The 24,986-nt window shown below is 41.2% G+C and overlaps 2 protein-coding genes across 2 annotated transcripts in view; both read left to right on the top strand.

Moving 5' to 3' along the window:
- Positions 1-3,961, top strand: part of LOC5572454 — a 322,024-nt gene extending 318,063 nt beyond the window's left edge. The window contains exon 7 of the mRNA XM_001660350.2: positions 2,917-3,961. Coding sequence (XP_001660400.1) covers positions 2,917-3,658 — 742 coding nt within the window. The 3' untranslated portion in view covers positions 3,659-3,961. The remainder of the gene's footprint in view (positions 1-2,916) is intronic.
- A 161-nt stretch (positions 3,962-4,122) lies between these two features.
- LOC5572453 (sodium-coupled monocarboxylate transporter 1) overlaps positions 4,123-24,986 on the top strand; it is a 37,464-nt gene continuing 16,600 nt past the window's right edge. Inside the window, exon 1 of the mRNA XM_021846764.1 lies at positions 4,123-4,395. Within this exon, the coding sequence (XP_021702456.1) occupies positions 4,169-4,395 (227 nt within the window). The 5' untranslated portion in view covers positions 4,123-4,168. The remainder of the gene's footprint in view (positions 4,396-24,986) is intronic.

Raw genomic sequence — 24,986 nt, 5'->3', positions numbered from 1 at the left:
CGTTACGCAACGCAATATTTGCGCTGTTACATACTTTCTGCATTAGGTTTGCAATGTTTTTCGTTGCCTTTAGACTCACCTACACTCCCGTGCAAAAGTTTGGGTTCACCCCCTCAAAAACATACAAAAGTGATCTGTCCATATCTCTGTGATTACACGTCCAATTGAAACTCTCTAAGCCGCATTCGAAAGGCAAAGAGTTATTCTGACTTCGTATGTATTTTTCCAAGAACATTTTTTGAATTTTGTATACTAAATTTTTACTTAAACTTGTGACATTTTTCAAAAAACACACTGAAAAATCATATCTAATTTCCTCAGCAATAGGTCGACCAAAATTTTAAATCAAGTGTCATTAGAATCGTAATCTTATATTCTTTGAGGAGACCCCACGAAATTTTGGCGGAAAAATCTGGAAAGTATTCAAAATCAATGAAACAGTCAGTCAAGTCATCGTGCAAAAGTTTGGGTTCACCCCTCATAATGATGCAAATCGTGCAAAAGTTTGGGTTCACCTGAGCCGCTCACACAACAATTTTGTCAATATCTCCGCCATTTTTCAACCGATTTTAATAGTTTAAAGCTTTTTTTAGCGCAAATAATGGCGCGTACATGATTGGTTTGAGATTTCACAGATTTGAGTAAGTTCAGGTGAATCCAAACTTTTGCACGATATACCATACTGAGAGGTGAACCCAAACTTTTGCACGATGACTTGACTGACTGTTTCATTGATTTTGAATACTTTTCAGATTTTTCCACCAAAATTTCGTAAGGTTACCTCAAAGAATATAAGATTACTATTCTAATGAAACCTTGTTTTAAAATTTTGTTCGATCCAATGCTGAGGAAATTAGGTTTGTTTTTAAAGTGCGTTTTTTGAAAAATGTCATAAATTTAAGTAAAAATTTAGTATACAAAGTTCAAAGAATGTTTTTGGAAAAATACATACGAAGTCAGAATAACTCTTTGTCTTTCGTATGCGGCTTAGAGAGTTACAATTGGACGTGTAATCACAGAGATATGGACTGAACACTTTTGCATGTTTTTTAGGGGGTGAACCCAAACTTATGCACGGGAGTGTATAAGAGAACAAACGCACTAAATTGATTCACAGTGGAATAGAAGGGGAGCATAAAATCGCACACTGTGTTTCCTGGAGTGCTCAAGAATTTCAATCCATCACTTTTTTTTCAATTATTTATTGGACCTACCTGCTCAGTAAATTACTGTTCGGTGGATGTGTATTTAATCTGCGAGACTTTCAACCCCGTCCCCAAAAGAGTCAACTCTATCTCCGTTGTGTGCAGCGAAAATTCGTCCTTCGGTATCGTTTACTCCTGAGGATCAACTCTTTCAACCATTTTTCGCGAGTTTGTTAGCCACTACATCATTCAAAACAATGATTTATTTTATTATTGATTGAATGTTTTTCAATATAATCACTTGTATATCTCTATGATTGAGGAAATGGATCTACTGTAAAACAAAACAAACTTAGAAATGTCAAATGAGGAAAGTTCATATGTAGTTCCAAGGGAACTTTTTCGAACTTTCAAGTGCATACCAAGTAGCAAGGCTACTTCAAAGAGAATTTAAAGTTCAAATTAAGGATTTACATAGGCACCCCAACGAACCAAACATGAGAAATCAACATTTTTTAATTGTAAAAAAATGATGAAAAATGTAGCACATTACTTGATAACAAAATGTTTCTTTTTTTACTTTCGCTTTTTAAATTGGAGTTTCCACTGTAGCTGAATAGCATTCCCTACAGCAGCGTAAAGATACTTTTTGTGAACTAAAGTGAGCTTTATAGCATGCTATTCATGATCCTTCAATTGGCTGATTAAACTTAAACATGCTCTTCCATCTGAACTTTTGGTTGCTTGGGTCTGTCGTAGTTATCACGTAATGCCAAGAAGAAGAAGAACGATTTATTGAATCAACATTCACAAAACGGAACAGATAAAAAGAACGAATTGATTATTTTCTCCTATTCTGTTTCGTTCGTATCTCGGCTTTATTATAATGCTTGACACGTGCCTTGCTTTGCGCGCCACGCCACATATGCAAGCACAGATTGCTGCTGCTCCGTGCTCTCAGCGCTCTCAGCATAAACAGACAAATTTGCTCCGCCCACTTGCAAACGAAAGATAAAGATTGAAATACCTACCTGAGCGCATAGTATTGCGTCTTTCGTTTGAATCGGGTACGTGAAATTGGTCGAATAGCGTGTTCGTGTCTGGTCGAATCATGAGTTTCTGGAGTAGAATGTACTAAGAATTAGGAAGCAAAAGCAACACATGGCGCGCGACATGGAATGAATCGTTGGATCCGTTCGCTCGGTTCTGTTCGCTCTTCCTTTACGAGTCTCTAAACCTCTGAATCGTTCAAAAGATCCCATTCACTAAAAAGAGTGATTTGCATCGGATCCGCTCTCTAAAAAAAAAGCCGTTGTGACTGTCTGTACTGTACACCACTTACAGTGCATGGGCGGGTTTTAGAGGGTCGTCGTAGGTGTGTCATCCCCACACTCCCTGAGTTACCTTCTCAGGCGTCTGTTTGCAGATTTCCCTCTAGCAAAAAAAAATACGAAAGGGGGATTATGAACTATGTAGGGCTTTTCACAAAAATCTTTAACATTGTTCCATAAAACTAGAGAACTACGAGGCCAGTAAAGCTCTAATTTTCATACAAAACCAAAAAGCGCCAAGCCCTGTAAGGAGAATCAAGGTGGATGATATAATGACTTATTCATATTCTGAAATTGATTCCAGTCAAAGTATGTGAATTATATTCTTGCCAGTACTGTCATCATCGATTGCTATTCTTGATAACCGACTGCTCTATCTTTCACTAATTCGTAAATTTGCATAATATTAACTGATGTTTATCTTCGCATTTCCTTCTCAGAATCGACGGAAATAAGTACAACACCCTTGGAACGCCTCGTCGCCAGAAGAGTCTTTCGATGGCAGCAGCCAACAAACGTCCTCAGTCACCGTCTCCTCCCTGCGACATGCCCAGCATCGAAGTGGACTCCCAGCCACCCTCACTGGACTGCGTGAAGCGCAGGTCCTTCACAAAAAATGCAGCCAACAATTCGGGCGCCACAAACTCCACCAAACTCATCAGGAGATCCCTGGTTGGGAAACAGTCGCCGATATTCAACGGGGACCATGTCACGAAGAGCACCATGAACCTCTGTGACGACGAGAAGATGGAACTCAGCGGAGCCTCCGACGATGCCGAAACAAGCAGTGGAACAGGTTCCCTAGATATGGACAAAAGCATGACCAATTTCTGCACACTCCCGCGAAGGCCAAAGAGTTCGCTGTGCACTTTCCATACGGTGACCTTCGAAAAAGGACCCGGCAAGAAATCACTTGGATTCACGATCGTCGGAGGACGGGATAGTCCGAGGGGGGCATTGGGCATTTTCATCAAAAGCATTCTTCCTTCAGGCCAAGCTGCCGAAGATGGACGACTCAAAGCAGGCGACGAAGTGCTAGCAGTCAACGGACAAGTCTGCCATGATTTGACCCACCTGGAAGCGGTCAAAATGTTCAAGAGCATCAAGACGGGGGAGATTGTGCTTCAGCTGTGCCGAAGGAGTAAAGTGCATCGCGGAGAGCAATCTGCAGCGCAATGCTGAAGTAATTTAGAAGTGACATTTTATAATAAATCTTTGTTTTAAAAGGCTGTGTAGGAATTTGTAAGGGGTAAACATATAATTGTGCAATTTATTTCAAAACGGAACATAATATCAACAAAATTTAGATAAAACTACTTATTGAAGAGACTTATTAGATTAGATGACTTCGGGAATGGTCAATCCGAATAAGTTGTAGCAAAGAGTCAGACAGAAATAACTTTATCAGAAAATATACCTACCGAAAAAATTGAATGTAATTTATGTACCGCCAAGAATCCTAAAATATATTATACCGTAATGAGACAGCACTTTTTCTAATGGTATCCGACACCCAAACGGTCATTACTATTATCACAGATCAAACATAGCCTTCATGAAGTGATGCTCATCATTTTACATTGCTTATCACCGTTTGATGTCCCTCAATAAAGTTTTGAAATCTCTGCAAACGAGTCCCATGCAAATCTCAGTCTAACTTCTGCGTTCGGTTGTACCGGGTCCCCTCAAACGATGGATCCATCTTCGACCGTCGGTCCAATAGTGTCGAATGCCGGGCAGCTAGTTTTACGGTTCACCTTGCTGGATTATGCTATTTTCGTTGTGTTGTTGGCCATTTCGGTGGTGATTGGAGTGTACTTTGGATTCTTCTCCAAGATCAAACAGAACAATGTGGAAGAGTACCTGCTGGGTGGAAAATCTATGCCGAAATTTCCGGTGGCTGCTTCACTGATAGCAACGTAAGTATCACACGATTCTAAAATTTGGTTGGCTTAGATTTTAGATTGCTGATATAAATTGTTAGAAATGATTGCTCTACCTAGAGTTATCAAAGCATTTAAATAAGAGCTAACGATACTTTCAATGTACAGGGGGTTGTCAAAATAACTGGGACAGGCAAAAATTGGGCCAACTTTGGAATGCTGTAACTTTGACAAAAATTGACCGATCTCAATTCTTTAAGAAATAATGGACGGGTCAACTAATCTAGTTTTGAGGTGCATCCACGGAGATGAACTATGACCACCGGATACTAATGATAATCCGAATTACCGGAAGCATGTCTTATGCAGTAAAATTATGACGTGTTTTTAGCAAAGGTCTCGGCTAAAAAATCAAAATTTTACTACACAAGAAGATAGAAGATCTAATTCTGAAGCGATTGGTGCGCCAAGTATTAATATTGGTCCAGAAACAACCAATATATGGCCATTTCCCCGGAATCGGTGCCGGTAGTGGATCCGAATTGAGATCAAACAATTTATTCACTCAAAATATGTCGCGCAATATTGTTTTCTCCCTAGCTTATCATAAAATACCCTTTTATAAGTTGAAAATGAGTCTTGTACAGATTTGGCCACTCATCTTCTTCTTTTCTGGCGTTACGTCCCCACTGGGACAGAGTCTGCTTCTCAGCTTAGTGTTCTATGAGCACTTCCACAGTTATTAACAGAGAGCTTACTATGCCAATGACCATTTTTTGCATGCGTATATCGTGTGGCAGGTACGATGATACTTTATGCCCTGGGAAGTCGAGAAAATTTCCAACCCGAAAAGATCCTCGACCGGTGGGATTCGAACCCACGACCCTCAGCTTGGTCTTGCTGGAAAGCTGCGCGTTTACCGCTACGGCTACCTGGGCCCCTCATGGCGCCGCCCAGTGCCCCGGGCGAACCTTGCATAGGGGACATTTCCATTTTGACACCAAAGCATATCATGCGACGGCTCATTCTTCATGTCTTGTCGTAAATAGGGCAACTGTAGACTCAAAATGGATAGTTGACTACAGTGACTACTTCCGGGACCACCGGATGTTCCAGAGGGAACCTGTAATTAGGGACAATTGATATTGAACTCCAATACATATCGTGCGACAGTTCATTTTTCATGTCTCGTGCTAAATAGGGCTATTGTAGACCTTAAGTGGATATTTGACTACAGTGGCCACTTTTGTGACCACCGGATATCCCTGAGGGAGGCTGTGATGTCTTCAATGACAGATTCCTCCGGGAAATTCCGGTGGTCCCAAAAGTGATAGGTTCCTTAGGGAACTATAGGTAGTCCCCAAAGTGGCCATTCTAGTTAAATATCCATTTTCGGTCTTAAGTTGACCTATTCATGACTAAACATGAAGAATGAGCCGTTGCACGATGAGTATTGGAGCTCAATTCCAATTGTCCCTAATCATAGGTTCCCTAGGGGACACCCGGTAGTCCCAAAAGTGGCCAATTCAATTAAATTCCCATTTTGAGTCTTGTTGCTGAAGTATTCGGATTCTCCGAAGCAAACTCGATTTTTGCTCGAAAGTTAGCTCGAAGCTGTAAATAGTTTTATTAATCATTTGCATGCCGAACAATAGCGTTTGTACTTACATTTAATCTCCTCATTAAGTATTTTTCAGCGAACAAATATGCTTCTAGGTAAGTTAGCTTAAGGAAACCTAGTTTAAGAAGAAATTTAGTATAAGTTGAACAATTTCTAGGTATAAACAGCAATAAATTCTTACTAATGGTGTAGAAAATAGATTTTAACAATTGGAAACAGATTCTGTCTTTTACTACTTTAGCTGATATTAATTGTATCCGACATGATGGCAAACAATGACGAGGAGCTCTATTGCATGTTGTATGTGTATTGGGGTTTTGCTTAGCCTAGTGTGAAGCTGCCTGCGATCCATCCGTTAGACGAACGATCGAGGGGTCTATTCTGATGATTAATCCTAACATTCCGCCCTTCGTGTCACCAGAACTGTTGCTTCGGTGTCACTTTCCTTATCCACATCGATCAAAGCTAGTTTGACGACTGGTCGTCGTAGGATGCCGCAGGATGTCTGCACATCGGCCCTACGTACAGTGCCATCTTTACCCGGATATGTTCGTACTACTCGCCCCCTTTGCCACCGATTCCTAACATTCCCGTCAACTACCACTACTAGCGCACCCTCTCGTATCGGCTGGACGTCTTCGAACCATTTTGTTCTCCGGGTTAAGGTCGGAAGGTATTCTTCAACCCATCGCCGCCAAAATTCATCAAGTGTGTTTTGAATCATATTCCAGCTATTACGTATTGCAGCCTTATCGTCTACAGGGGTTTTGATAGGTTGTCGTACACCAGTAGAACTGAGGAGAAGGAAATGGTTTGGCGTCAAAGACTCGTGTGCAGCGGTCTCTAGTGGGATGAAGGTCAATGGTCTGGAATTGATCATAGATTCCGCCTCGACGAGTACCGTAGCGAACGCTTCTTCATCTAACAGGCGAACGGTCGGAAGGGCTCCTAAAGCAGTTTTGAAGGAGCGCACCATCCTTTCCCAGCATCCCCCCATGTGTGGTGCCGATGGAGGGTTGAACTGCCACTGTGTCTGGATGTCAGTGAACGTGCTACTGATTTCTCTATTGATAATCCGTATTTCTGAGGCCAATTCTCCGCTCGCACCAACGAAATTGGTACCATTGTCCGAGAAGATTTCACGTGGAGCACCTCTGCGTCCGATGAACCGCCGAATCGCTTTCTTGCAGGAGTCCGTCGATAGGTTGGCTGCAATTTCTACGTGAACTGCTCTGATTGTCAAGCAGGTAAATAAGACAACCCACCGCTTCAACGTACATCTTCCTGTTGGTGATCGTATATTATATGGTCCGAAATAGTCGATTCCGACCATAGTAAATGGGCGACAAAACGGCGTTAATCTGGCTTTTGGAAGCGGTCCCATTCTTGGTATTGTTGGAGTAGCGTTATAAACTCGGCACCACATGCACTGTTTCCTTGCAAGGCGTACCTGAACTCGTAATCTTGGTATGTAGAAACGCTGCCTGACTTGGTTTACCACCGTTTCATCGTTTGCATGCTGGAACTTTCGGTGATACCAGTCCAGTAGTAGAGTGGTCACCCGATGTCTTCTAGGTAAGATAATTGGATTTCTAGTATCGAAGTCCACGAAGTCAGCTTCCTGGATACGCCCGTCTATGCGCAATACGTCGTACTCGTCGATCGCTGGAGTTAACTTGATAAGGGGGCTGTTTCGTTCTAGTCTCCGACGATGCGAGGAATTTGACCGCAGATTGTATTTGAACACCGTCACCTCGTCCGGAAAACCGTCGAATTGTGCTATTCGCCACAAGCACCTTTCTGCTTTTTGTAGTTCATCTCTGGACAGCGCGCCTATCTTTGAGGAAGTTTTCCTGTGCTGCCACATTCTGTTGTCGATGAACCGCAAAACGTACGCTACGCTCCGCAGCAATCGCTCCCACCGAGAGAATCGTTCTAAGTCAACTGCTGGTTCGGTAACGTGGTGATTACAGACAAAGGCTGGTCGAAGTTCTTCCACTGTATTGTTGACTTCGTATCGACAGTCCTTCGGCCATTCTTCTTCGTTGTCGTACAGAAAACCAGGTCCATGATACCATCGGCTTTTTGAGTCAAAGGAAGGGCCTTTCCCCCACTTTGTGGCTTCGTCAGCCACATTGAGTTTTGTGGGCACCCATCGCCATTCGTTAATCGATGATAGGTTAAGGATTTCATTGACTCGGAATGCTACAAATTGCCGATACCGCCGAGCATCCGAACTTATCCAGGCGATAACAGTGGATGAGTCGCTCCAGAAAAATGTTCGACGTATTTCCAAAGAATGTTTTTCTTCGATTGTCTGTCGCAGACGAGCGCCAAGTACCGCTGCCAAAAGTTCGAGGCGCGGTATCGAAAGGGGCTGGATTGGAGCTACCTTCGTCTTCGAAGAAACCAAAGAACATCTAACACGACCATTGTCGACTACGCGAAAATAAGCGACTGCTGCGTAGGCTTCCTCGCTTGCATCAACGAAGATGTGCAAATCTAAGGAGTTGTAACATTCGATGCTGTATCCCGGGAAGTAACAACGAGAGACTTTCACCGTATTCATCTTACGGAGTACGGCAAGCCACTGTTGCCAACGGCAGAAAATTTCCCAGGGAATCTTTTCGTCCCAATCGATTTTGGCCCTCCAGACTTCCTGAACAAGAACCTTCCCATGAATAACGAAGGCTGCCACGATACCCAGAGGATCATAGATACTCATTGTAATCTTCAACATTTCCCTCTTGCTCGGAACTATTTCTCCTTCGATTAGCTGTTGCAGATCTTCACGGAAGCTCAATGAAAATGAAAAGAAGTCTTCGTCTGGCCTCCAAACCATCCCGAGAAGCCTCTCCGTGCCTGTTTCTTTGTCTGCACCGAAACATTTAACGGAACCGGGTTTTACTTCACCGATTTTATCAAGTACCGTTGTTCTATTTGACAGCCAATTCCTTATTTCAAACCCGGCTTTGGAATGGACCTCTGCTACTTCCAGTGCTAATTCCGCTGCTTCTTCCTCTGTGTCGACACTGTCCAAATAGTCGTCTACATAGTGCCGATGTTTGATTGCAGCGGCCGCTCTCGGATAATCAGCTTCGTTCTCAGTAGCGTTCAAGTTCATGGCGAATAGCGATTGCGCTGGGGAGCACGATGCACCAAATGTTGCAACGTTCATCACCATTATGTCGATCGGGCTGTTTGGGCAGTTTCTCCATAGAAAAAGTAGTGCACTACGGTCTTCCTCTTGTATAAAAAGCTGGTGGAACATTTCTCTGATGTCTCCTGAAATAGCCACCTCCCGCTCGCGATACTTGAACAGCACGGATAAAAGCGAAGTCAACTGATCTGGTCCTTTTAACAGCATCGAATTGAGTGAAACGCCTTCAACTTTTGCGGCAGCGTCCCAGATAATCCTCACTTTACCCGGTTTTCTGGGGTTGAGAACTACACCGAGAGGAAGATACCAGGTTCGACGTGGATCGAAACTGCGCAACTCTTCTGTGGTAGCTTTGTGTGCATAGCCCTTCTCTAAGAAGTCCAGCATTTGTCGTCGAACGTTATCGTAAAGTTGCGGGTCTTTCGACAGCCGTTTCTCTAGACACCTCAACCGCTTTTCTGCCAACGGACGGCTATCCGGAAACTCTATCCCGTCGTGTTTCCATAAGAGACCAGTTTGGAATCTCCCACTATTTGTCCGTATAGTTGTTTCTTGCAGAATCTTGCGTGCTCGTCGATCGTCGGCACCTTCGACCTGGGAACCATCGCAATTCCAAGGCTTTCTATGGAAAAGAAGCTCTGTACGTAATCATGCAGATCTTCGTCGGCTGGTTTCGCACAGATATGCAGTTGTCGGTGTGGCATAACTTCTACATTTCCTCGCTGACATCCGTAGATTGACCAACCGATACGGGTTTTTGTCGCAATCGGCTCATTTTGTCGACCTTCTCGAAGTTTCAAGGTAGCCAACAAGTGAATATTGGTTAGTCCTATTAGCACACCTGGTACTGCAGCATTATAACTCTGTACAGGTAAACCATCCAAGTGCTGAAAACGTGCAGACATCTCGTTGAAATTCAGCGACTGCTCTGGTAATCCGAGGTGTTCTACTGTGTAGACCTCGTTTAGTTTGAACCGCTGATTACTGCCCAATGCTGATATTTGTAGCTGCACGAGATTTGTGTCAGTAATTTGTTTCTTCACACCTCCTGTCCAGTGGATGCATAGGGATTCTGCAGAACCGTTTACCCCAAGTCCATCAATCAATGACCGTTCAACCAAAGTGACTGACGAACCGTCATCGAGGAATGCCAGTGTGTTCACCTGACCGTTTTTACCATACAGGGTTACCGGAAGGACTCTAAACAACGTTGACGAGCTGATTTGACGGTGAACTGCTACTGTTGCATTAGTTGGATTTTGAGTTGATACTTCTAACGACGAATTGTTGGAGTGTAGCAGCCGATGGTGTTTCTTTTGGCAACCGTCTATCCCGCAGACTTCTCCCTTGCAAGGCCACCGTGTGTGCGGTGTTAGACAGCGACGGCATAGTTTATTTTCCTTCACTAGCTTCCACCGATCGTCGATGGATAGTCTCTTGAAAGACGGACATGCGGCTGTTTGATGACTTCTAGCTCCACATGCTGGACACATTTTGCTGACAGCGATTCGCTTATCGGGTGACTTGGCTCGATTGTTCGAACCTCTCCATTCGCCAGACGTATTTCTATAGTCTTCGCTTCTACCTTCGTTCGACGTTGTGTGTGCGTTCACATATACCTTCTCCTTGGACCGAGGTTCCTTCGATGATTTGGGCGGAAGTGCGTTGAAACAGGTCACGCTGCTGGTGGCGGATACGATGTTGCCCATGTATTCTCCGAACTCAGTGAGGTTTACCGCTGGTAATAGCTGTTGGTGAAGTGCCCAACTAAGCTTGACGTTGGCCGGCAACTTGTCGACGAGTTCTTGCAGTAGCATAGGGTTTGAAAGGTGCTGCTCCAACCCAATCGCCTTGAGATGTCCACAAAGGTTCTGCACTGCAAGACCGAAACCCACAAGTGTTTCCAGTTTGTCCGCCCTTGGTGCTGGAATTTCGCGGATTTTGGAAATCATATTGTGGATGATGTGTTCTGGCCTCCCAAACAAAATTTGCAACGTAGACAACACCTGTGGAACCGTAGAGGGATGAAGCAAAAAGCTGCTGACTGCTTCCATAGCTCGACCCTTGAGACTTCGTTGTAAACGAAGCAAATTCTCCGAATTGGAATAACCACACGCTTGAGTCGAGTGTTGATAGCTGCTGCAGAATAGTGGCCAATCCACTGGATCCCCCGAAAAAACAGGCAAATCTTTTGACACTACTTGCCTAGTAGCCAACTGCTGGGGTGATGGACCAAGTTCAGCTGACTGGAATCCAATGTTTGGCACTGCTGTGTTCATCACAAACGGATTTGGAATCGGACGTTGGCTTTGTACACCAGACACAACATGGGGGGGAACTATTGGTGGTACATTGTAATGACTTCGACCACCCACAGGGGTATGGATCGGCGATGGGGAATAATTTTCATTAAAACTGTAGCGCGGATACGAGGGGCTAGTATTTATTGATGCGTTTTGTAAATTATTGGGAATTACATTTATGAAACTCATTGGTGGCATGATGGTACAATGGGGTGCGGGGTAGTTACTTACATTTGCTGCATGTTGCGACGTTGGCTGCTCGTGGATCATCTGCGCTGGTTGCTCGTAGACCGTTCGTTCTGGTTGCTCGTCGCTCGTAGGTTGTTGGTGATTTCCCTGAAGCAGTTCGATCGGGTCGGATTTAAGCACACCGATATATCCACCAGTATGCTGCTGTTGGGAATGCTTCAGAAACTGCTGTTCCACTTCTCGGAGCCGCTGTAGTTCGTCCTGAAGCGCAGTCAACTCTTGATGCTTCTGCTCTTCGATTAGTGCTTGGTTACGCTCCAGTTGTTGAAGTTGTGCTTTCAAATCTGCTTCTCGTGCTCGTTGAACTTGCAAATCGTCACGGTTCTGGATCTCTAGCTGCTTTAATTGGTTCGCCAGCTGCAGTTCCCGTTTTCGTCGTATTTCGTTCTCCTTCTTACGCTCCGATTCCAATTCCTTGCACTTTCTGAGGTTTTCGGTTTCAGAGCGCCACTTCTCGAATAACGTTGTGTTCTTCAATATTTTTGGCACTGTCCCAGTGATCGGCTTGGCGATGTTGGGTTCCTTCAAGAACTGGCTATATATCCGTACATCTACTGGTGATATAGAGGTGAAGCGTTGGGATGATCTCACTTCGGTACCTATAGCGCCACGTTCATCTTCATCGTCGGCTGTATCCCCAATAGTAATACTGCCAGTGGTGTCGATATCGACTGCCAAAGCAAGCTGTTCCGCTAAACATGGCATACGGTTCGATTCAACACCGGTCGTTTCCTTTGGGGTTAGCGGTGTCGATTGCACATTTGGGAATATTTCCCGCGAAGGCGTGTGGCGGTCCCCGGTTGGAGCCTGTTCTGGGGTCTTTACTCCGTGTATCACGGCATCGGAAGGAACAGCGCTGGTAGCCACTTGCTGCTCGCGGATCCAGTTCTCGACTCGGTTATTGTCGCTGGCGTTGTTACTAGCATCATCTTCTTCTAAGTCCCCCTGGCTCAGAAGCTCGTATTTTCGAGCGATGAACTGTCGCTGCCGTTCTAGCTTTTCCCGTCTAGATCTTTCTTGCAGCAATCTCTCCTGCTCTATCTGTTCCCGATGGAATTCTTCCTCCAGTTGTCTTTCCTCCTCTAGTCGCTGTAGCTCTCGCGCTATTTGTGCTTGTCGTGAACTGGACGTACTCAAACGACCAGACGTGGAGCGTGCCGGGGGGAGACGAGTTAGCCGGACACAAGAAGAGCAAACGAATGGTTTCGTACGTACCGTCTCAGACGTTACACTGGCACACGAATAGTGATAATAGCACTGGCAATCGCCACATAATACCATTGGCTCGGCATTGTTTGGCCGTTCACATCCACCGCAGTCGCAAGCTTCTGCGCGCTCAGTGGATGGAGCCATATTGCGATTATCTATAGATGAAAGTACCGCTCGTTCAATGTCATCATGGAGGTTAGCTTGCTTGTCTTGCAAAGCTTTGGCCTGGGATCTCGTTTGGCGAACGTTTGACCTCCTGGACATGACTCCTCAAGGATAAATCTTCGAGAATTTGTTGCTGAAGTATTCGGATTCTCCGAAGCAAACTCGATTTTTGCTCGAAAGTTAGCTCGAAGCTGTAAATAGTTTTATTAATCATTTGCATGCCGAACAATAGCGTTTGTACTTACATTTAATCTCCTCATTAAGTATTTTTCAGCGAACAAATATGCTTCTAGGTAAGTTAGCTTAAGGAAACCTAGTTTAAGAAGAAATTTAGTATAAGTTGAACAATTTCTAGGTATAAACAGCAATAAATTCTTACTAATGGTGTAGAAAATAGATTTTAACAATTGGAAACAGATTCTGTCTTTTACTACTTTAGCTGATATTAATTGTATCCGACATGATGGCAAACAATGACGAGGAGCTCTATTGCATGTTGTATGTGTATTGGGGTTTTGCTTAGCCTAGTGTGAAGCTGCCTGCGATCCATCCGTTAGACGAACGATCGAGGGGTCTATTCTGATGATTAATCCTAACAAGTCTACAGTTATTTTATTTACGACAAGGCATGAAGAAAGAGCCGTCGCATGATATGTTTTGGTGTAAAAACAGAAATGTCCCCAATGACAAGTTCCTCCGGGAAATTCCGGTAGTCCCAAAATTGGCCACTGTAGTCAATTATCCATTTTAGGTCTACAATAGCCCTATTTAGCACGAGACATGAAAAATGAACTGTCGCACGATATGTATTGGAGTTCAATTTCAATTGTCCCTAATTATAGGTTCCCTCAGGGACATCCGGTGGTCCCGGAAGTAGTCACTGTAGTCAACTATCCATTTTGAGTCTACAGTTGCCCTATTTACGACAAGACATGAAGAATGAGCCGTCGCATGATATGCTTTGGTGTCAAAATCGAAATGTCCCCTATGCAAGGTTCCCCCGGGGCACTGGGCGGCGCCATGAGTGGCCAAATCTGTACAAGACTCATTTTCAACTTATAAAAGGGTATTTTATGATAAGCTAGGGAGAAAACAATATTGCGCGACATATTTTGAGTGAATAAATTGTTTGATCCCAATTCGGATCCACTACCGGCACCGATTCCGGGAAAATGGCCATATATTGGTTGTTTCTGGACCAATATTAATACTTGGCGCACCAATCGCTTCAGAATTAGATCTTCTATCTTCTTGTGTAGTAAAATTTTGATTTTTTAGCCGAGACCTTTGCTAAAAACACGTCATAATTTTACTGCATAAGACATGCTTCCGGAAATCCGGATTATCACCGGTATCCGGTGGTCATAGTTCATCTCCGTGGATGCACCTTAAAACTAGATTAGTTGACCCGTCCGTTACTTCTTAAAGAATTGAGATCGGTCAATTTTTGTCAAAGTTACAGCATTCCAAAGTTGGCCCAATTTTTGCCTGTCCCAGTTATTTTGACAACCCCCTGTATATACCTCTTGTTATGTGATGCCTCTTGAGTCCCCCTCGAATTTTTTTTTATTTCTACAATGAATGTTCAAGATTTTTTTTCCAGAAATTCCGTATTTTGCTTTCAAATGTCTCTAAGAATCAGGGTTGGGAAAAATCTTGAAATTCACTCTACAGTAGCCAAGCAAAGCCAATCACACTCAGCGATGCCAGTGAAATTCACGCCCATCGCTGCTGTAGGCAAAAAGCCTTGAAAATAGCAAAACAGCCGTTGCTAAGGGCAACCCAAAATTACTGTAGAAAAATGTTCTATTTCCCGCTGCATTTCCCGCATTTAGAGCCTTCAATGACACTCATGATTTAGAAAATTCGTGCACCCAACATAGGCTACTTGATGAGATTCACGTTTTTGAACTACTGTACTGGGAGAGCCACGTGATTTTCGCTAAAATTCAAGCCTACTACTATTACCATTCCCAGCACTGCTAAGAATTCTTCAATGACTTTTATAGCAATCATATCAAGAGTATTACAATGATTCGACAAGGAATTTTAAAATAGTTTCAAGTATTGCTCTGGGGATTTACCAATAAATCCCACCATGATTTCATTTTTCGGAGTTTTTTTTTTAGAAATATATTCGTTTTTTTTTTTTTAATAAGAAATACCTACTTTCTAAAGTTTTCGAGATACTAGGACAGCCAAATAGACGTGACACTGGGGAAATTATCATCGTTCATTTATTTAACATCTCAAATTTGCTAGGGATTACTAAATGAGCACCTTAAGCATACAATTTTGCTTTCAATAGGAAAACGATGGGTTTGTTAAGTTCGATCGCACAACAACAACAATAGAGGTACATGTTTTTAATTATGAATCGTGGTTTACGGCTAACCAGCCGAGTGGAAGTTTAACAACTACCGAAAAGCTGACCATTACATATAATTTGCAATTGGATTAGATGGACAAATTGATGTGAAGATTTGCGAAAAAGTTACGCGTCTTCTCAGTGAGAATCGAACTCACGACTCTCCGATCACTGAGAAGACGTGTAACTTTTTCGAAAATCTTCACATTAATTTGTCCATCTAATCCAATTGCAAATTATATGTAATGTTTAGCTTTTCGGTAGTTGTTAACAATAGAGGTGTTAACTAACGCCATGACACGAATTAAGACTAAGATATCTAAATTTTACATATTATTATCGTCGCTTTTAACTTGAAAATAAGAGACCCGAGCATCGTATTTGTCGTAATAGGTACGATTAGGGCGATTCAAAATATAAAAATGTTTTAAAATCAAACCTCTCATATCTTTTTTACCATCCATACCATAAGAGTAGTGTTCTGTAAAAATTTCAGCTCTTTCGGTAGTGGCCCAAAGACAATACCCAGTAAACACAAACTCGTATACGATAGCGCAGAAAAGTACAATTGTGGAGGCGATATACGTACATGCGCTATTTGACTGCATGCAAAATGTACGTATAAAGCCTGTCCACGTTAAATTTTGGACACCCAAATAATGGCAGCAAAAAAAAGTTACTCATAATTCAACAAAAACAATTGTTTATTTCAGAATAAAAGAGTTATATCTACAAAATAAACAGTTGACAAGGATGTTAATCCTTCTTTCTGTAAAATTCTCGAACTTTCTGTTGTACACCCGCCATCCGTGTCCGAAATTTATCGTGGACAGGCTTTATCGCCTCCACATTTGTCCTGTTATATCCTACCATATACGATCGTGTGTTTACTGGGTATAGGGTTATATGGAAATTATTATGGAGAAATTTCGAAAAATTTTCCAATCACTATAGTACTGGAATGTACACTGAAAACATTCTACAAGCTCAATCGTTGTGTTTCACCCGTGACTTTTCCTTAATTGTAAAACACATCAATCGATGGTGAAAACTAAGTCGCTATCGGCAATCCGAATTCAAATGTAAAACACGTTAATTTACAAATTTTCGAAAAAAATTCTGTAGAATTTATTAGCGATTTCTTTATTTTCTGATACCAGGCACCCATTACGGGCGCACGGTTTTCCAAAAAATAATATGTCAATAAACATGTTACGCGAGGATGGCAAATGTAAGTCCTTGTCATGTTAGGCAAACTAGTTCTGCTAGTGATTGATATCGCAATTGTAAAACACGTTGAAATTGTATGTAAAAGCTTTTGCTATCGAACCAAAGTCAAACCTTAACAGAATTACAAGTTTTACACGTTATTTCACCTTGCCATTTGACACGACAGATCCACGTTGAAAAGATTATGGATCGAACGTGTGGATTATTTTCAGTGTAGATACAAACTTATCATTCCATAGTAAAAACTCATTCTTCTTATCTTAATATAGGATGTTGCTAAAGAAACCCTTTTGAGCTAATTTTGCTTGGGATTTTTGAAGATGTTTACAGGGCTTCATTGTTATATTTAGCTAAACAATAGCAAACAATCCCAAGAATATCTATTCTCCTATCCGTCGGATTGAACTGCTCACTTCAGCAAATTTCTTTATCATGATTTGAAGAATGAGTTTTCCCTTAAGGATGATAAGTTGGCACTTACATTACATACTATCGCGTTTGTAACATTATTTTTAAATTTTTTCCATAGTAATGTCCTTATAAACCTACATCGTCTTTGGGCCATCTTTAAATCAACACCTAGAAAGCTGAAAATTTTAAAGAGCACTATTTTTATGGTAAGGATGGTAAGAAAGATATGGAAGAATGGATATTCAAACATTTTTAAATTTTGAACCGCTCTTACCTATTACACTACAGCCATCTGCAGGTCTTGTTGCAAAAAAATAAAAAGAATTTCGTGAAGCGTCGTTCTGGCAGACTGGAAATGATTATCAACGAACATCTTAAACGAATGCGGGAAATTCCCTCGGCTCGGCTCGGCTTTCCAAAGATGTTTAGATACAAATTGTGCACTTTGTCATAAATTTGAGGCATCCCGGGGCTCAAAAATGGTCATTTGTAGGATCAATCAAATGCAGTTGATATAATTATTCAATTTCATCGATTGTCAGAAGGTTTACGCTGATGCGTTTTTCTTAAAACTCCTTGATATAGTGGCCACATTATATCCGATTCTGGAAATTATCTGTGAATTGAAACTTTCCTTCCTCCAGGGGCACAGAAGCACAGAACCCTTGTCACCCGACCTGACCCAGTGATCCACCGCAATAACTCCGGCCACGTGAACAATCCCGAGATCCTCTGACCAGTGTTGTTCAGACTAATTTCCCCGAAAATAACATTTTCCGAACTACGAAGCCACGAACTACTACAACTATGCTCTATCCTCCTAAGATAGAAAAGCAGATGGTTAAGCTTGAGTACTGCACACAAAATCGATCAATTTTGATCCCAGAGAGCCACAATTCAAGTTTCGGTGAAATGAAATGAGTGAGTAAATGAATGCGAATCATTTCACCGAAACTTGAATTGCGGCCCACCGAGATCGAAACTGTCGGATCCCATGTGCAACACTCAACCACCTCCCCCTCCATCTCAGGAATACAACGCACAGTTATAACAGTTCATGGCTTCACAATTGGGTCCTAAAATTTTTAATGAAATCTTGTTTTTATTTAATAACACGAAAAAGCATGTTATTGTAACTACTTTAGCAATTTTTCCCGCTCAAATAATGGCTATAACATGTTTAAACTTTAATTTAATAATTTGGATCATAAATGAACCTTGACACTTTTGATCATGTTTGACGTTCGCTTAGTCGACAAAAACACCACAGGGGTTTTAGTTCGACCACTGGGGTTGTTCCTATCTGACATTTCGTAAGGGACACGGAAAACAAAATACACTCAAAATTTGAGTTTAAGCCAAAGGATGTGACCAAATCTAAAAAAATGATTTTTGGGCTTAAACCAACGGAAAACATTAGAAAATTGAGTAAACATGTGTTTTTGGCCTAAACTTAAGCGTTTGGCACTAAAATTGGGACAGGGCTTTAGGACCCTATTGTTGTTGATCGCGCAACGGTGCGAAAACCATCGCAGAGGATTTCAAGATGTCAGCGCATTGTACCGACCCGGGACGAAGTTATCGCTAGTGAAAGCACATTTCCTCCAAGTGTGGTCGCCCGTAGCAGTGGACATATACGAGCGGCTGCAATCAGCAAAGAAAGCAGAAAAGGCCGACGGAAAAATCAACTATTCCGCTTCCAGCATCGAGTTAGTCAACGTTTCACGTGAATCCAGCGCCAGTCGGGAGAATCTGGCAAAATGTGATCGGAAAACGAAACCGGATTGCGACAAAGAAGGTGCGGCAAGTGTGCAGTGTATTGTGTGCGGCGATCATTATGGTTTACTGCGCTGCAGAAGATTTGCATCGTCGGCCGTATCGGAAAAACGCCGCGTCATGAAGCTCTACGGATTGTGCTATGTGTGTCTGCAGTCAGGACACTCCAAGGCGGAATGCAAGTGCTCCAGTTCCTGTGACAAATGTGGTAACCGTCACGCCACCACGATCCACGACGCAATCAAGATCATCGAGCAGTGTGTGCAGTTGAATCGTCGTCATCCTTGTGTTTGCTGCGGCGGAAAGCATCCGCTGTACCAATGCGACGATTTTGGGAAGCTACCTCTGGCGGGACGAATGAAATTCGTCAAGCAACATCAATTGTGCGTGAATTGCCTTCACGCTGGCCACCAAGATAAGGACTGCGAAAACCCATGGAATTGTTGCCATTGCGCTTTGCGGCATCATTCGCTTATCCACCGAGCACTGCGCCCAGAAGTGCGATACTATTAGCCACCATTATGTTTTTTTTTTATTTTCCTTTGTAAGACCAAGTGAATTCGTTCATTTTGTTTGGAAAAATACATTCCTTTGTTTGAAATTATTTGAATCATTTGTTTTAACATGGAATCAATGATCCCACCTTACGTATCGCAAATCGTCAGATCATCGAACCAATGCTAATGAGAACGAAAGTGGAAATTTGCTACCTTTTTCGAATGGCTACTGGAAACAAGGATCACTGTTAAGTAAACATCTTACTGAATCGACACCTCTGTTCCTTCGATTGGAACATTTTCGATCACTTCATTCCTCAATCGATGTGCTCCATTCACGCTGGAGTGCGACCATACGATCTAATCGTCCATCGAGTGGAGACAATCTGTCTGGCTACAGGTTGATCATCCATACTTGCTTTAGTAGCAAGGCAGTTTCCTTTGGGCGTTCGCAAGGAGATTGTTTTTCGATGTCTACCCTGCCTTGGGAGACTAGGCTTCACTAACCTTAGTGAAGATACCGCAGAACGCATTGAGGACAATGAAGTGAGATGTGCAACATCATCGCCATAAACGTTGGAAGCCGTAGCCGGATTTCATGTTACCATTTTGATTCGGCCAACCGATTGAGACCCCCGTCGATTCTACAATCAACCACAGCAACCAAGCATCGCAAATCCAGTAGTTCAAGCATTTGTCGGACCAAGAAGTTACTATGAAGTCGTATCCCAAAGCAAGTTGAATACCACCACCATGTCTCGTCCAGTACGCCATAAGGAGTAGTTCTCTTCCAACCTCATCAAGCAATCAGACAAGTGTTCCAGTTATGCATGGCGTCATCGAGAAGGCCCATCGCAACGTTGAGCACACCAAGGAACTTTCATCCCAGGACATCAATGCAACCAGTACAGGTATGAAATATGAGGCATTGATGTAGTACTTCTCTCAGTGAAACCATTGAACAATTATTCATTGACGTAAATCAGTAGTGAAACGTTGTAGACCATTTTAGGAAGTGTAGTTGTGAACAGATTAGTCAGGTACACTCCCTTCCATTAATATGTTGAATGAAGAACAACAAAAGAAATCAATTTTGTATTGAAATATTATGATATTTCAAGGCGGGGTGTATGTTAAGACCTTTCCGTATGAATTCATCGAATAGATACCACATTATTGAATTGAACATCCCAATCAATTATTTACGTTTGTGTGACCAACTATATAGCAGTTATTGATACACCATATGCTTATTGTAACCAACACTAGATAGTGAACAAGACCAATTGCGTTCTACTAAAAGTAGATATGAATATCTTTGTTGTATGAAATCCCATTGTACAAGAAGCACATATAATGTCCAAGTGACAATAAGTAACAGTACAAAATACAGTCCAGTAGACAGTTAGTCCAGAAATCATCTATTATGTGAGTGATACTCAAGCCAGTTGTGCTGCTGGTCAGCGTTCAAATGGTACCAATACCATCCTATTACTTCTGTTAATACCATAAAGTTCAAGTGTACAAGTCGAAATCCATCAATATACAATGAATTGCAACAAAACGTGTTCTAGTGACTTCTGGTAGAAGAAACCATCCATTCAGTGTACCTAAGCCAGACCAATTCCCCCATGAATTGAGCTTTTGGCGTTAACATTTACTAAGTAGCAACTTTTGGTGCAATCCGAAAGCTATGTACAGAGGAATTTCTTTAGGAGTTTTTATATGATTTTTGGATTGTGTTTTAAAAGGAAGTCTCCTTGAAGAAATTACTGGATGAATTTGTGGAGATTTTATTAAATTTGAAATGGAACACTCAAGGAATTCATCCAGTGATTCTTCTAAAGGTTTCCGTAGTAACCTTCCTTTAGAATATTTCCAATATTCCTTCAATAAAACTTCTAGGAACAACTTTTTGGACAAACCAAAAAAAAAAAAACTTTTTGGTATGTCCAAAAAGTTGTTCCTAGAAGTTTTATTGAAGGAATATTGGAAATATTCTAAAGGAAGGTTACTACGGAAACCTTTAGAAGAATCACTGGATGAATTCCTTGAGTGTTCCATTTCAAATTTAATAAAATCGCAATTAAAAGTACATCACTGGCCAAAACGTGCTCAGATCGATTTTAGATAAAAAGTTGTTTCGAACAGTTTACATTCATGGAGCTTGTTCTATTTATGCATTTTAATATCAAATTTGTTCATATCACATAAAGCTTCAGATAAGTAAAAAACTCGGCTCCATTATACCATTGGCAAACAAATTAAATCTATCTATAAAAATAAAAATGGAGTGGCGTTTGTTTGTCACAAAATGACTTGAGAACGGGTAAACGGATAGACGCAAGTTTTTCAACGTTACACTCCACAAGGCATGCGACGTGTTTGTGCGAGGAAAAAAATCGGGAAAGTCTCCGGAATAATTGGGAAAACAGAAAAAGACTAAGATTCATTTTGTATGGGGGAATTCTTGACGTTTTCCAACAGCCTACTTGATGGCAAGACGAAGTTTGCCGGGACCACTAGTGATTAAGTAAAAACAATAAGGCAATTAGTTTCATTAAAAAAATTACAAGAATTAAAAATAAATTAAAATTAGCAAAATCTCTTCATTTTGAATTAGCACAAAATGTAATTTTTTAACCTATTTTTTAGCAAACAAAATTGATACAAAAAATGGAAAGTTTCAAGTGAAGTCAATGAAGCTATTTCAAATCAGCGTTTAGTTGCTGTTTGATTACAGTTTCCATATTACAAATATTTCAAAAGTAAAACTTATTTTATTTAATTTTCAACAATGCCAGTACTGATAAAATTCATTCAATATCAATTTGTTTGTCAGAGATTATCGGGTTGAACTACTCGGTGTGTAGTTATTTGATTTTGAAGCACTATTGATTTCGAAGCACGATCAAAGCGAAGAAAAACATAGTATCTGTATCGCTCCATGCTCGCAAGTTGTAACAAGCTAGATTGATAGCAGCTTCAAAAGAGAACCCCAAATAGAGTTACATTAGTAGCTAAATAGCAGTTTATTCCACTGAATTATAATTATAACTCTTATTCCACGAACATTTTTGTCGGGAATAGTGCCCACAGGTTTACAACCTGAAAAGAAAGGTTTTATCATGCTCTTTCATTCCCCCGATATAATCAGAATTGTAAAAGTAGACGATAAACAGACTCTCATGATGTGTTGCGGATCATGATTGTTACAAAGATCAATAAGCGAGAGATACTCTCAATTCAATCTTTGAACCTCAGAATTCAACCTTTGGTGGTCGTTCTAAACTTTATTCTCCTGCAGTGTTTGGATTTTGATCCGAATATTCGGAGAGTGTAACAGTTCGCGAACCATAACAGTTCGTGGCACATCGCAATCGGAGAGCCATATAAATGTAAACATTCACTCTCTCGTTTGTCACAAGATTGAACGCTCTCAACAGCAACTCGGGTGATTTATGTTTTGCATCAAATTGGTAATAACTTTCATATTATCTGGTAATGCAGCCTTCAACAACCTAATTATAATCTATTAGATCATTCAACACCACTTTGGTTGCTAACACATGACAGAAAATGGAAAATATTCGCCTTTGTTTCTTGATCAGAATGAGAGTGGGTCAGCAAATGTTACAAGTGTTGACACACAGTGATCTGCGCCAAACAGTGGGTGGTGTATGTCTGTCGTGTTTTCGTTTATGGCTCGTTATCTTCCACGAACGATAAATGTCATGCGTGTTGTATGAATGCAGGCGGATAAATTGGACAAAATGATCGTTAGATATTTTTTTCAATGTGAGCTTCAAAATCAATCTAAGCTCGTCCAATGAGTTATGAATATGATATTCCTTGCATAGTTTTGGTTTAACTGTGGCAGATTTCGACGATCTTCCAAATTCTTTTGGACTATTATTGGGTAAATTATTGGCGGGATTGAAGGAATACGAAACTATTATTTTTTGCACTCAAACTATTCGCCGAATCCACTCGAATCTATCAGCAGGATGTATGGAACGATTTCTTAAAATATCTATAGTAGTTTTCATTGGCCGAAACTTAGTCAGATATTCGTCAGGAACCTTTGCATAGATTCCTGAACAGATCTGATAATATTTCCGACAATTTTGTCACCGAATTATTTCTTTAACCTCTTCAGATGCAAGTTTCTTAGAATATTTATAGAGACCTCAAAAGTTGGATATCTAACTATCTGTTATATAGTGTTTTGGTTAGATCTTTCCGGATTTCCTGTAAAATTGTTGTAGGATACATGAGGTAATTGCTCAGTTTTTCTATAAATCGTTTGAGATGCTAGTGGTGGAAATCTTCCACGAGCTTTTGAATAACAAACTTTTTTGCTTTAAGAGTTAAAAAAAATACTCTTAAATATATTGTGACTAAAAAAAGCCTTGCGGTTTTTTTCAGTTTTTTGTTTTCGAACAAAGTATAAACTGTAGTAAAGAGTTATTTTTTTTTTTAGATTCAAATTATGTCACGCTAAATTTCAACTCTTTTCACCTATTCCTCCCGCTCTTAGTGGTCATGCAAAAATTATGCCCCCCCCCCCTTTTTCGTCACGCTTCCTATATGAGACTTCTGAAAATTTGTCCACCATCCCTTTGAAGCGTGCTATAATTTGTGCTTCACCCCTAAGAGACTTTCACTCTAAATATTATAGAAATCGATTGAGATTTGGAAAGGTTATGGTTATTTTATGTTTTAAGACGTTAAAATTATAAATTTTGATCAGATTTAAAAAAATTTCGGCCAACGCCGATGAACTTTTTCCCCATACTAGATTCAAACCGGTGGGGCAAAAGTTCATTTAAGAAATCGTAGCCAAAATGTTGAAGGTTGACTGTGTGGTATTCATTTCGTTTCAACTATTGTAGTTTTTTTTTTTTTTTTAATTATTAATTTACCACTTAAGTCGAACTTTTACTCCATCTTACTCAAAGGATTGAGTTAGTTCTCTTAGTTAGTAAGTTATCATGGTTAACTCGATGGTCTTTTGGATCGCAGTAACAGTGGTTAAGATGGTCCCTTCAATATCGAGTTTTGGAGAACTTACTTCATTTAAAATTTGAAAGTCTATGAACATAAATTTTCTATAATTAATCATATATTTTATTCCATGTTGATGAACAGCTCAGTATCCGGCATTACTTTCTTGGGCCTTCCGGCGGAAATCTATAGCTATGGTACACAGATATGGATGTTCCTAATTTCAGCAGTGATTGTAAGTCCATCAAAACTCCATTTAATATCATTATAAAATCATTATTTTTTTCCTTCGGTTGTAGCTGGGTATAGTCATGCACTTCGTTTACCTTCCGGTATTCCATGACATGCAGCTGACCTCATGCTTCTCGTATCTGGAGTTGCGATTCGACCGTATCGTTCGTCTCACAGCCAGTTTCGTGTACGCTCTATCAACGCTGTTCTTCATTCCGGTGGTCATCTATGTCCCGGCGCTAGCATTTAGTCAAGTTTCCGGCGTGAACCTGCACCTCATTACACCGATCCTGTGCGTCATCTGCATATTTTATACCACGGTGGGTGGACTGCGAGCCGTCGTTTGGGCCGATACAATCCAGTTCCTGTTGATGCTCGTGGCTATTTTCGCCATCATCGC

The sequence above is a fragment of the Aedes aegypti genome, chromosome 2 (genome assembly GCF_002204515.2).
Source record: "Aedes aegypti strain LVP_AGWG chromosome 2, AaegL5.0 Primary Assembly, whole genome shotgun sequence".
In the NCBI taxonomy this organism is placed as follows: Eukaryota; Metazoa; Arthropoda; class Insecta; order Diptera; family Culicidae; genus Aedes; species Aedes aegypti.
Note: the sequence above shows the minus strand (reverse complement) of the source record. Positions and strands in the feature narration are given on the sequence as shown.